The sequence below is a fragment of the Lissotriton vulgaris genome, chromosome 6 (assembly GCF_964263255.1).
Source record: "Lissotriton vulgaris chromosome 6, aLisVul1.2, whole genome shotgun sequence".
NCBI classification, from domain to species: Eukaryota; Metazoa; Chordata; class Amphibia; order Caudata; family Salamandridae; genus Lissotriton; species Lissotriton vulgaris.
The window spans coordinates 182,737,039-182,751,019 of record NC_141694.1 but is presented as its reverse complement, the minus strand read 5'-3'; the positions used below and the strand labels follow the sequence as shown (position 1 = coordinate 182,751,019).

General features: G+C 44.3%; 1 protein-coding gene across 1 annotated transcript in view; it reads left to right on the top strand.

Annotated features, from left to right (window-relative positions):
• The window catches only part of LOC147706990 (cytochrome P450 2K1-like), a 528,089-nt gene extending 515,334 nt beyond the window's left edge, over positions 1–12,755 (top strand). Inside the window, exon 9 of the mRNA XM_086926217.1 lies at positions 11,161–12,755. Coding sequence (XP_086782343.1) covers positions 11,161–11,342 — 182 coding nt within the window. The 3' untranslated portion in view covers positions 11,343–12,755. The remainder of the gene's footprint in view (positions 1–11,160) is intronic.
• Positions 12,756–13,981: the final 1,226 nt, after the last annotated feature.

Below are 13,981 nucleotides of genomic sequence, written 5' to 3'. Positions count from 1 at the left end.
CCTAATGATCTAGCAGAGTCTATGATGTGGGAAGAGCATTTTAGGGCTGTAAGATGGTTCAACTAAACATCAATCTTGGGGCGGTAGTTCAGTGGAGAGATGAGAAGAAATTCAGGTTTTGGCAGCGTATAGTTTGAGATGGTTAACTGTGAATCAGAGGTGTTTGTTTTGTGAGATGGAATTGAGGGATGTAATGTCCTCTTGGGAGGCAATTTTGAGATACAGCAGAGTGTCATCAGCGTACATATGGTATTGGATATTAGAAGGTTTTAGGAGGTAAGCCAGTGGTTCAAGGAATAGGTTAAATAGAATGGATGAAAGAGCAGAACCTTGAGGAACGCCAAGCATGATCGCATGGGACATAAACAGAGATTGATTCATTTTGACTCTTAGGGATCAGTTTTGGAGGAAGGAAGCAAACCATTGTAATAGCCCATCCTTTGTTCCAGTAAGTACAATAGATTATCATGTTTGACAGTATCAAAGGCGGCCGATAAATCAAGCAGTATCAGAAGGCATGATTCATTTTGATCCAGCATTTTTAGTATGTCATCCACTATATGAGTAAGTGAAGGTTAAGTGCTCTGATCTTGTCAGAAGCCTGATTGGTGTTGGTTGAGGAGTTGATATTTGTCTATGTGGTTGCAGAGTTGACTGAACACATTTTTCTAAGAGCTTTGCCAGAGTAGAGATGTTGGAGATACGTCGGTAGTTGTGAGGATCATAGCAGTCTACCATAGGTTTCTACTAGCTCTTTCTGCTGTTCAAAGATTGCGTCTTTCTGTGTTCAGGTTGTCATTGAACCAGGGCTTTAAATTATTATTGGATATATGTTTCTGTTGAAGAAGCGCGATGGAGTCCATGATTTTTAATATGGAAGTGTTGTAGTAGTCGGTGAGCTCATTGAGATTCTCAATGTTGGTCTGTGGGATCAAGTTATTATTGTATAGGGTATTAGTTCATTGTGGTTTATATTACGAAGATCCCTTTTCCATTGTTTTATTTTCTTTGGTTGTTCATGCTTAGGGATTACCTTTAAATTGATGAGGAAAGTAATGCAATAATGGTCTGTCCAGTCACAGGGGCTAATAGATTCTAGGAAAATAGTGTCAGTTTTTGAGATAAAATGGTCCAGGATCTCCCCCTTGTGTGTTGGCCTGTCACAAATTTGGGATAACTCATGGTTTAATAGAAAAGATTTTAGGTTATTCACTGAGTGGTCGTTAGGTTCATTCCAGTGTAGATTAAAGTCACCCAGGATGATCTGGGGCCCTTGAAGATTGTCATTCAGTGTGTTGATTTCCATGAATTGTTCAATGAAAAAAGAGTTACCACCCAGAGGGTGATAGAAGGCATGTATATTACAAATGTTGATGTTACAAATGTTGATGCTAAGATATCCACATATCGTGACCACTATTGTTTCCAATTGGCCTACTGAAAGAGAATTGTGGTAGATGCATGATATTCCACCCCCTATTTTCTCTTGTCTATCTAGTCGAATGATCTTGTGACTAGGTGAGACAACTAGATCTACGATGAGATGAGATGAGTTGTTTAACCATGTTTCCGTGAGAATAAATGTGTTGAATTTGTGTGAGAGAATGAGGTCGTAGATATCTGCTGCGGGTTTATTTGCTGATCTGCCATTGAGGAGCATGCGCTTCAGCTGCTTATTATTATGAAGAGATGCCACCTGTGACAACAAGACACGCTTGAGGTTATTCTTGTTTCTTGCGTTGTGGTTGAGGCTCGGTTCTCTGAAAGGATTCACTTGGATGGTTTGTATTTGATTTTTATCGGAACTGCTAGTATTCTTTTTGGACTGATAAGAGAGGAGGAGTTCATGGATCTCCTTGCTTGTCAAATCTTGATTAGATCTCTATGGGCGAGACGCATCATTAGGATAAGGTATAGATCCAGATCCCAGATTAGCTGTAGATTAGTTTGGGACATGGAGTGGGGGGGATGCCTGTGAGGAAATCAGTTCTGTTTACCATGTTGTTATTTGAACTCCGAGAGATCTGCATCTCAAATGAGACCGCACCAACGGAGTTGGAGGAGGAATCGCCATCGTCCACAAGAACAGCGCCAGGGTCTCAAGTAGGGGTGGTCGGCAAATTCTGTTGCGCTCGCGGAACTTGCAAAATTTCGGCTTTGTCAAAACTTCTGCGATCCGCGGCAGAACGGAATTGTGTTGCACAAACGGTGACATCTTACTGGATAAATATACAAGGCAGGATTCTTTCTGGAACAGTGCTCCTGTCACAAAAATGAAACCTGAACAGGAAGCACTTACAGATATGAATAAAGGAGGTGCCCAAGTTTAAGCTCAAATTCAGTAACTCATTAATCAGCCCAAAAAAATCATGAACTTTGTCAAAGCTGGGCAGGTGTGCTTTCTCCCCATATCTACCCTAGAAAAGTAGCTGTGATGCTTGATGGAGGCTGTCAGGCCTTGCGTCGTTGCTCCTTAGGATTGGATTGATGCTAAACAGGGGCCCACCTCTAGATCGTCCCAAGTCTGGCTCTGTGTAACACAGACTATTAAGGAGATCAAGCGGGGGAAAAAATAAGGTAGTCCGGAGGGGAACAGCTGGGCAACTGGAGCTGGAGACCTGTAATATATAAAGCAGGGAATAAATGGAAGAACCACTCTATGCCTAACTACTCTCTACCAATATCGTTATGTTTGACACCCACCTGAAGAATTCTACAGGTGAGATGGAACGAAGAGTGACAGAACAGGCGTCTTCTCAATTCCCAGGCTTTCCTGCTTAAATATATAAAGAAGACCATAAATAGGCCCCTTCCTTCCCACCACTATGCATAGGGTTTCAAAAGCACGAGATGTAAGGAAGAACATTCACCACCTACCCACTGAGAACTGGAAGAGAACCTAAATGCCAATGAGGGTTCACATCGCCTGTCACTGTGTAAAGAAAATAACATTCCCCTCCGACTGTACAGGGAGAGATAGTACCAGCAAGTACCAAAAACACCCTAAGAGTTTCTCAACCAACACGGGAGTCAATTAGGGTATTCATCCAGGAAATATGACATAAACGTAACTATTGCCCAGCGAAATCAAAAATGAGGAGAAGGACTTAACTCCCCTGCAGATACGTCTCTGCAGGGAAACAGCAGGACCACTCCTCCCCTGAAGTACACGGATACTTGGCTTCAGTATCCGACCAGACTTCCGAACTCAGCCGAGTTGGAAACAATTGTCAACAGTAACACAAAGTACAGCACAGAATTAGTACCCCCCTTGCTCGGGGAAAACCTGTAGCTGGAACACGCAAAACGCGATGTGGGCGCTTCCTAAGCCCCTCTGATTATTCCACACGAGCGGTGCAGAACTGGGTTCCAAACGCGGAGGATCTGCAACCGGAACGGGCGCTTCCTAAGCCCCACCTGTTAATCCAGCGGGTTCCCAAAATCAATCCGGCGTGAGCTTCCTTCAGCCCACCCGAACAAACACAACACAAAGAACTGGTCACACGAGCCTCTTGCATGAACGTCAGGATCGAATAATCGGCAAGGCGTCTTCCGCTAACGCCATGATATCCTGTTTCCTGGTCGCGCATCGTCATTCTGACGCGCCGCGCTATGAAACATGGGAAATGTAGTTTTCGTTCATGTTCAAGATAAATACGCATTGCAGGCAGTGATTTACCGGCCGCCGGGGATTCCTGACAGAGGCATTTGCATCCTTGACTTTCACAAGCGCAATCCCTGTGCAGTTCCTGTGACCAGGAGCTTCTTTCTCCTCATCTGCTGCTCTGATCAGTCTCTGACCTTTTATAAACACAAGAGAGGCATGTGAACTCGCAAAGCAGCCCGCCTCCTAAATCTCCACGAGCACGAGAAATTCCACGTGTTCACGGAGATTTCTTGCTGTTTCGCGAAATTTTGCGAAAGGCAATTTTGCAAATTCTGCCCACCCCTAGTCTCGACCAAGACAGACGACACTCTCAGAGCCCCAGAACACATGCACTTCCAGATCCACACAGATCCTAACACCACCCACAGAGGTACCCTCATCTACATACCCTCCGGACCCCGACCCCAATTCAGCGACTCCATCCCCCACTTCATCAGCATGCATGCCCTGACCTCCACAGACTACATCTTCCTCGGAGACCTGAACTTTCACCATGAGAACAACAACAACAACAGCAACTCCACCACCCTGATCGACAACCTCACCAACCTCGGACTGAGGTAGCTCGTCACAACGCCTACCCATTCCACCGGCCACACGCTTGAGCCCGTCTTCTCCTCAAGCTCCCACGTCTCCTTCAGCCACACGACTGAACTCATCTGGACCGACCACCGCTGCATCCACTTCACCTTCCAGAAACCCCCAACACACCAACGCACCCAACAGATCCCCCGCCGCTGCTGGAGCAAAATCATGGAAGACCAACTACACGCAAACCTCTCTCTCACCCCACCCACCGACACTTCCAACATCGACAAAGCCGCCTGCAACCTCAGATGTTGGATCAACGACTGCACCAACACCCTTGCCCCGCTGAAGAAACCCACCCACAGAGACACCAGCAAGAGAGCTAGCTGGTTCACCCCAGAAATCCTAGCCTCCAAGCGAACCTTCCGGAAACTAGAGAAGAAACGGCACAATGAAAAGACACCGGACAGACTCGCAGCCCACAAAGACGCCATCCGCAAACACCATCACCTCATCAGGTCTGCCAAGAGGACCTCCTTCAAAGGCCGCCTCGACAACAACGCACACATCAGCAAGGAGCTCTTCAACATCGTAAAGGAACTATCCAACCCCAACGACATCCCACAGTCGCAAGCCCTGTGTGACTCCCTCGCCACCTTCCTCCACCGCAAGATCGCTGACATCCACGACAGCTTCAACGCCCAGACAGCCCCAACAGACATCGACACTCCAGACATCCCGCACACCATCGGCCAGGACCCCCTTCCAGCCTGGGCCAACATTAACATAGATGACACCATCAAGACCATGAGCACAATCCACCCTGGCTCCCCGTCAGACGCACTCCCGCACCACATCTTTAACAAAGCCAGCAGCTCCATCGCACCCCACCTGCACAACGTCATCAATCTCTCCTTCGAGACCGCGACCTTCCCTGAGAACTGGAAACAAGCTGAGATCAACGCTCTACTCAAAAAACCAAAGGTGGACCCCAAGAGACCGCAAGAACTTCTGGCCCATCTCCCTGCTTCCGTTCCCATCCAAGGTCATCGAGAAGATCGTCAACAGACGGCTAACCTGATACCTCGAAGAAAACAGCATCCTGGACCCATCCCAGTCAGGGTTCCGCAGCAACCACAGCACCGAGACTGCCCTCATTGCTGCCACCAACGACATCAGGACCCTACTGGACAACGTTGAGACCGCGGCCCTCATCCTCCTGGACCTCTCTGCCGTCTTCAACACTGTCTGCCACCGCACATGCCTCCACAACTCAGGAATCAGAGACAAGGCCCTGGAATGGACCACCTCCTTCCTCTCCAGCAGAACCCAGAGCATCTGCCTCCCCAATATTCCAATCCGAAGCCTCCAAATCATCTGCGGCGTACCCCAGGGATCATCCCTCAGCCCGACACTGTTCAACATCTACATTGCCCTGCTCGCACAAGTCGCCCAACAGCACGACCTCAACATAATCTCCTACACTGATGACACTGAACTGATTCTCTCCCTCACTAAGGACCCCCTCACCGCCAAATCCAACCTCCGCAAAGGAATGAAGGCCGTCGCCGACTGGATGAAGATCAGCCGACTGAAGCTGAACACGGACAAGACAGAGGTCCTCATCCTCAGTTCCAACACTTCAGCCTGGGATGACTCCTGGTGGCCTACGGCACTGGGAGCAGCCCCAACACAAGCCGACCAGGCACGCAACCTGGGAGTCATCCTCAACTCAACGCTCTCCATGACCAAGCAAGTCAACGCAGTCTCCTCCTCCTGCTTCAACACCCTCGGCATGCTCCGCAAGATCTACAGTTGAATCCTGACAGATAAAAGAACAGTCACCCAGGCCCTCGTCAGTAGCGGACTCAACTATGGAAACGCCCTCTACGCGGGAGCCCCGGCCAAGCTCATCAAACGACTGCAACGCATTCAAAACTTCTCTGCACGCCTGATCCTCAACGTACTATGCCACAGCCACACCACCCCCCACCTGAGAAACCTGCACTGGCTCCCCATCATCAAGAGGATTTCCTTCAAGCTCCTAATCCACGCACACAAGGCACTCCACAAGACCGGCCCAGACTACTTTTCTTCTACATCCCCAACCGCCAGCTCCATTCCGCCGACCTCGCCCTCACCACCGTCCCTCGCAAGAACAACCACCGGTGGTAGATCCTTCTCCCACCTCGCCACCAAGACCTGGAACACCCTCCCACTGAGCTATGACAGACCCAAGACCTGCTGACCTTCAGGAGGCTACTCAAGACCTGGCTGTGGGACCAGTAGCGCCCCCCCCCCCCTTTTCCCCCAGCACCTTGAGATCCTCACGGGTAAGTAGTGCGCTCTACAAATTCCTGATTGATTTATTGAATGTTCTTAAGTCTCTGAAGATCCTCCCTAAGATGTTTTAGGCAATGATCAATCTCATTGAATCTCATTACCCTGTAATCATGTTTACAGGTAGCCATGGGTTGCGTTGGAAGGTCGCGGAGCAAGGTGATGTTATGAGGGACTCCATGCTGAGAGGGTGGTCTTTATTATTAGCTGGACAGAGTCGAGATGAGAGTGTATGAGGAGCATTGGAAGTGAAGGGAGGTGTTGTAGTAAGGGTGGAAGTGAGAAGGCGAGAATTTGGCGATTTAAGATTGATTTGTTTGTATATGGGTTTGTGGAAATTATTGTTCCCTTTATGGGTGATCAATGAAGGAGTGCCTGGACGACTCTCATTGGTACGCTTCTGTGTACTTGCCATCACTAGTAACCTTTTGGTTTGTATGTCGTGTTCCCATTCTACTGTCAGTATCCCAATTCCATTTTGTCACCGAAATTGTAGAACAAATTGTTTTTAATCAGCTTATAATTTAACGGTCCCCTAACAATCTGTTTAATAATTTGCAATTTGAAACCATTCTCCCAACTGTACAGAAACGGCACTCTCACACTTAGCAAACTTTACCACCTTGGCACACCATAGAAAGCTCTAACCACTCTTTGATCCATGTTGTCGCTGCTATTTTTGACACTGTTGATTGCTCCAATTTATACACTTCCTAAATATCCTGTGAATCACAGCCTGTGCCTCAATTAATGTGCCTCTTACCTCTTTAACCACTCCTTTTCGGTTGCTTGGAACTTCAAACTACCGTCCTCCAAGCCATCTCTACATTGATGACCCATACAAATTGTGTTCTCATTTACAACTGTCTCATTCTTCCACAAGGAATACATGTATCATTGTCTTACTGCCATTCATTCCTGGATGGCTCCTGGTCTCATCATAATAAACCCATCCTAGATGGAGGTCCTAAACCCACTTCCATAACTAACTTAAACAACATCCCTCCGATTGCCCTGGCTTTCACATCTTCTGCTGGAAACTTGGTGTTCTATTGATTCTCTCTAAAGAAATGAAACCTTACATCGTGGAGACTGCCACTTCAGGGATTTATCAAGAACTAAATACACACACAACCCACCAAGTCATCCCTTTCCGCACAACCAAAGCACAGAATTCAGTTTTCCTTATCAAATTTGCTCACTAGTGAACACCTTAAACGTCGCCACTGGACCATTATACAATGTCTCAAAACACAGCGCTACCTCAACATATCACCACTAATCTGGCTGCTGATCAACAAAAGCAAGTGCCTGTTCAGCTTCTAATGCTAGTATTCAAAGTCATCCAAGGCACCTATGTCTGCTCTCTAATGCTTTTCACCTAATATATGCTAACCAAAACCTCTTAGTCTCACCAAAAACACCCTTTGCTGTGTCTGGATTCCGTTCTTTCTGCTGTATAGGACGCCCTTATAGCCCCTCAAAGATCCTAAAACAGCCCTAAAGAACCACCTCCTAATAACGGAAGACACTTATGTATTTCTCACGGGGCTCTCAAACTTAGAAAATATGTATTTTGTTGCATGGGTGCTTTGTTATTAGAAATGTAATTAGATCAATATCTATTCCCACTAATAATTTCCATACAGCTGGTACATATAAACACTAATTTTGGTTTATGGTCTAATTAGTATTGTCCTCTGTGTACTGTATTTGTGCTGGAAATGCTGTGCTCCCTAAATACAATATTAAATAAGTTCATCCCACAAACAAGAAAACTTTCCTTGGTAGGATTTATAGTTGTTGTTCCTCATCCTCAAACCACGCGGAAACCCCCGAACAAGTGCAGAGTGTGCCATCAGCTGCTTGCACAAAAGCCATGTTTCTGTATTAATATTGATAAGGCCCCATCCAACCATGACTTTTTGGATGAAAGTAGTACCTTTTGATTGAAAATTGCAGTAAAAAGTAGCTTTTGACCTTCAAAAAGGGGATGTTTATGGCTATGTAAGTAATGGTTGTGCAACACACAATCCAGAAACATTGTTTGCATCTTCCCTTTATTCCTCCCTACTGTTTCGCATAATGCTGAGACCAAGGGCCATATGTATCATCATGACCATTTGCGATTTCTAAATAGCGATTTTTAAGGAATTGCTATTTAGAAATCGCAAAATGATATGTATGTAGGAAATCGCTTCTTTTTAGCGATTCCTTAACATTCCTAAATTGCGATTAGCAAATTGCTAATCGCAAATTTACCATTCATTTCTATGGGCCAGGAGGCTAATCGCAATTTAGGAATTTTTTCAAGGGTGCAGGGGTGTCACAAGAACACCCTGCTGCACCCCTGAAAATGACATGTGTGGGCATATGGCGCACATATATGCCCTAAGGGCATGTATGAGCGTCATATGGCACCTTTGGATTTTTAATAAATTGTTTTATTAAAAGAATTCGCAACTTACCACCAACTTCTAGTTGGTGGTAAGTTGCGAATTCTTTTAATAAAACAATTTGCTAATCCTTATGGGCATTTTTGCATTAATTTTCCTTTGATACATTGCATTTAAGGAATCGCACAATTTGCGATTCCTTAAGTGCAATCGCAAAATAAGGAATCGCAAATTTTGCGATTCCTTATTTTGCTGCCAAAATGTTTCATACATACCATTTAGCAAATTAGCATTCGCAAAGGCCGGGATTTTGCGAATTTCGGCCTTTGCGAATGCTAATTTGCTTGATACATATGGCCCCAAGTGACCAAATCAGAGTCTGTATATCGCTGCAGCGGTTTAGCGCAACCAAGTAAAACAAAAGCCCTCTTAAACTTAAGATCCAATGTACCTCTTGTCTTTTTTTGTTCAGAAAACATCTGGACATAGGATAACAAAAAATAATAATTGTGAAACAGTACATCACTAGGATATTGCCTGTAGTATCATCCATAAATTGCCTTAGTTAGCCTTGAGAGTGTTAATGTTTATGACACCTGCTTTAAGAAAACAATGCATTCTTTTGTAATTGTATTGCAATTGAATTTATATACTGCTTACTACCCCTGAAAAGATGTCGAAGTGCTTTTTCAGCGAGTAGCATGTTACTCCAGAACCCATAACGGGATTAGTGGTGAAATAGATAGTAAATATGAAAGTGATTTGAGTGGTGCATATGTTAGTCAGTTATTTGGCTTGAGAAGGATAGTGGAGGCATAAAAGAGGTAAAAATGTTTGCATTTATACAGCGCTTGCTACTGTTATGTTTCATAGGGTACCCCAATATAGGCTTGAGTATTCTTCTAACCTTTCACCTACATATGCCGTACCATTACACTACAGAGCGGGTTTTGGTATTGACCTTTTACCTAGTTAAACTCTTCATAAAATGTTGTGTGGTTTTCCCTGAAAACTAGCCTTATGCATGAAGACTCTCAGAATCACAGCATGAGTACCATCTTCTGCATAATAACTATGTAAAAGGGTCATCCCTTCAGTTATGGACGACATGACACAGCAAAGGTAGAATCTCCTGAGAGCACCTTTTGGGTTTATATACACCACATCTTTGCCTTAGGCAGGCAGAGGAGAAAGACTTCCATGCTGACACACTGACGCAAGACGCTGAGTTTCCTGCATTCAGACACTCCAGCTCTCAGTGGTCTGACATTCCTTGTGGGTGTCCATCGCGAGACCAAGACAGGGTCCCACAGTCTCTCACTTCAGGTAATGGGGTTGGCTTCAGCCTAGAGGGATTCTTGGCTCTACACCTCCTTACATGCTAGTTACACTTAGGTAGATCAAGTTAGGGTTGCATCGTAGGAGTACGCATTACTGTCATGTATTTTTATACCTGCCTGTATTAATTGTTTTAGCACTATGGTAGGAATCTACCATCTATTTACTCTATTTGTGCTCATAATGTTTCTGTCTTGTGGTTGTTTCAGCACACCTATTTAACACTAGAATGATGATGGTTCAATAAATGCTTATTGAAAAACATCCCCACCATTTATTCTGTGCATCTCTCTCTGTGAACAAGTGAGCACGAGTGACTTTGCAAACAGTATTGTATTGTTTCCATGATCCCTGATGGGACAGATTTGTCATGTTTGATAGTTGCCAAGAACTATTCTCTCCTTGGTAGTTTACAGTGGCACTGGGAGCGAGCTGATATACAGGCGAACATACCCGGTGGGGGTGTCTATAATCAGTCTGGACACTAAACCCAGAGTCTATATTTTCTAAATGTGCAGATCCTATATAGGTTGATAGGGACTACACAACACTACCCTTGATGAGTGTTGAAGCACTTTTTCTGCAAGTAGCATGCTACTTCGGAACCCATAAAGGATTGGTGGGGAATTAGTATAATGACATACGAAAGCAATTTGAGTGGTGGATATGTTAGTCAGTTATTTGCTTTGAGAAGGATAGTGGAGGGATAGAAGAGAGAAAAAGGTTTGCATTTATATAGCGCTTGCTGCCCCTGATGTTGTGTTGAAGTGCTTTTTCTGCAAGTAGCACGCTACTCTGGATATGTAGTGCACAAAGAACTAGCTTGTTGCTTTGTAGTTACATTTCTGTTTTTTGTGCTTTTGATGGATTTACTTTATGTGCTTGTTTCAGGTCGAAGGATCTGTGCCGGTGAGACTCTTGCTAGGATGGAGCTCTTCATCTTCTTCACAAGCCTGCTGCAGAAGTTCACCTTCCGCCTTCCTCCTGGGGTAACGGATGTGGATGTTACTCCAGCAGAAGGCTTCACCCTAATGCCGATGCCACACAAGATTTGCGCTATGGCACGCTCATAAGCATCACCCACCTATCAGCAGAGAGGAGAAATGTCAAAATTATTAAAATACAACAAAAATCTCTTTCAGCTATCCAAAAATATATTATAATAATATTTTTCAGTTTTGTGTGTTTCACACAAATCTATTTTTGCTTACAATTTGCATAAGATTCTAGAAGCATTTTGAAACCAGCAGATAAATAGTAGTACACCTTTTATAATTAGAATGCACTTTTTAATGTAAAGTTTGTATTCTTATATTGAAGGTATGTCTAGGGCATACATAAGAGGCTGTAGTGTCTTTGACACACAAATTACTTTGTATGTTTGTGAGATACAGATAATAATGCACAAAGGTTTACAAAACCCAAACAGCTCAGTAGACTAACTTCATGTGTTAAAGTTGAGTATGATATTTTATATTTTTGTAATTTATCATTTATTTAAAGAATACACCAACTTTGTGAAAGATTTCAAGAAGATCAAACTAGGAAGCAATGCTAATGTATATTTTTGCATGTGGACTTGACCAAAAATATGTTGTCTGTTCTTCACTACTAGTTTTCTGAGGTAAAAGGTTTAACGTGGGCCAGAGGCAAAAACAGCATGGTGAAAGGCAATATTTCTCTCCATGTGGTCCCATACCTGGGGTGTCATGCAGTTTGATGCTTACTTTCCCTCCATGTTAAAGAACAGTAGATGTTTCAACACCCAGGCTAATGTGCTGCATAGCTAAATACATATAAGGTCCCAAAGGCGAGACTGATTGCATTGCACATGCTTGTTCTTTTAGTGGCTTGCTGCATCTTCGTATGTACTTTTATAAATTTAATTCACCTGTGATTCGTATTACCAGGAATTCCTTTTCTACAACGGGGACAATGGCAGTGAATAGACCCTACCTCTCTATTTAATTGTGAAGAGAGGTGGCTCAATTTAAGCCAAAGGGAGTGGCTTATCTATAAATAAAGCAAGAGTATATTTGATGTGCCTCATCGCTGTATGCACATGTGCACATCACAGAGTTTATGTGTTTGTTCCACAGTGATAGCAATTTTGTGGTGCGATTCACTGTATGATCTAGTTGTGTTTCAGGTGCACGTGCTCCATTTCAAAAGTGTTCACATATAAATGATTACAGAGAAGAGCGCTATGTTAAAAGGGTTAAGGATTCAGGGCTCGTGTATCAGAGACTTATTGCATCATCGTTTTCTATTTTGTTGAGAAACCTATTTGTTAGGACGACAGGTAGAATCCCTATGGTTTCATATGCAGATACTGTGTGCATTCATTGATGTTATATGCTTCTGTTCAAGTTTTCGTGAGATGTAACACTCTTCAAATAACTTTTGTTTTTCAGAAGAAGTATAAGCTTACCTGTTATTTCCTCATCCAAATGCTGCTGAAATTAAAAACAGATATTTAGCTTCCATATGATGACGGTGACTACTTTTGTTATTTTTTTTGTTTTGGTAGTGTGATTTTTAACTTACATGCTGTTACTGTCAATATGTTGAGCATATTTAGAATTGGATAGCCAGTTAGTGAAGCCTGCAAGACTCCCATAAAGGTCAGGGGTGAGTGCAGGTCTAGGACCTACCAGAACCGTAGCAAATTTGGAAGGATCAATTTTTTTGAAGGCTGGTTTACGGGAGCAGGAGCCAGCAGGGCAGGTCGAGACTAGCTTCCAGGAAAAGTAGGAGAGGGAGTGGTCTGACCAGGTGACTGGCAGAGGATCCTCAGCCGCAATAGCGAAATTGGAACATATAGGGTCGAGAATATGACTGCCTGGATGAGTAGGGCGGGTAACCCATTGAGATAGTTGGGCGAGCTGGGCCAGTGCAACAAACGGGTCAGATGTGTTATCTAACCACATTTCTGTGATAAACAGTAAGTCGACTGGTCTGTCATAGAGGAGCTCAAACACATCACAATGGTGCTTTTTGAAGGAGTGCACATTAATCAGAGCCGCTAGGATAGGTTGCGGTTTGGAGGGCCCAGAAAGGGGACCAGGGGATTGCGAAGATAAAAGATAGTCTAAACGCAAGCCGAAGTTGCATACAGCACAGACATTGTTCTGGGCCGACCGCAAGTCAAACTGAGAATGAGAATGACCTGCTGGCAAGCGGAGAGCCCAAAGTGCCTCCCTGGAATAGGACACCCTCTCCAGGGTGCTGGTAGACAAACGGGCAGAGTGACTGGCCTCGGCCACTTCCGGAATGCTGAAGAGCGCATGCGAGTCCGCGCAGCATGCATATTTATGGGCCGGCAGGCAGAGAAAACTAGAGAGCGCACTGCCTAAAAAAGATGTCTCTCAGTGGCTGACCGGCAAAGCAGGAAGTGAGAAAAGCCCCCCTTGTGAAGATTCAAATTCCCCACATTATCGGAACAGAAGGTAATTTGAAAAAATTCAGTTTCTTAAAAGCGTCAACACATAAATCACAGTACAAAGTTAAAAATCAGAGCAGCTAGGGTTATGTGCAAAATCGGCAATTACTAGGTCAGAATGCAAGCGTTTGAACAGAACATGATATTCTTATGTTAACATGATATTCTTCTGTTTGGGAACGATCTCCAGTAGCATGATTAAAGATGGTTCTTCAAGTGTTGCCTAAAAAGGGGTTAATGTTGAAGCTAAAAAATGATGATTCCGAGCAT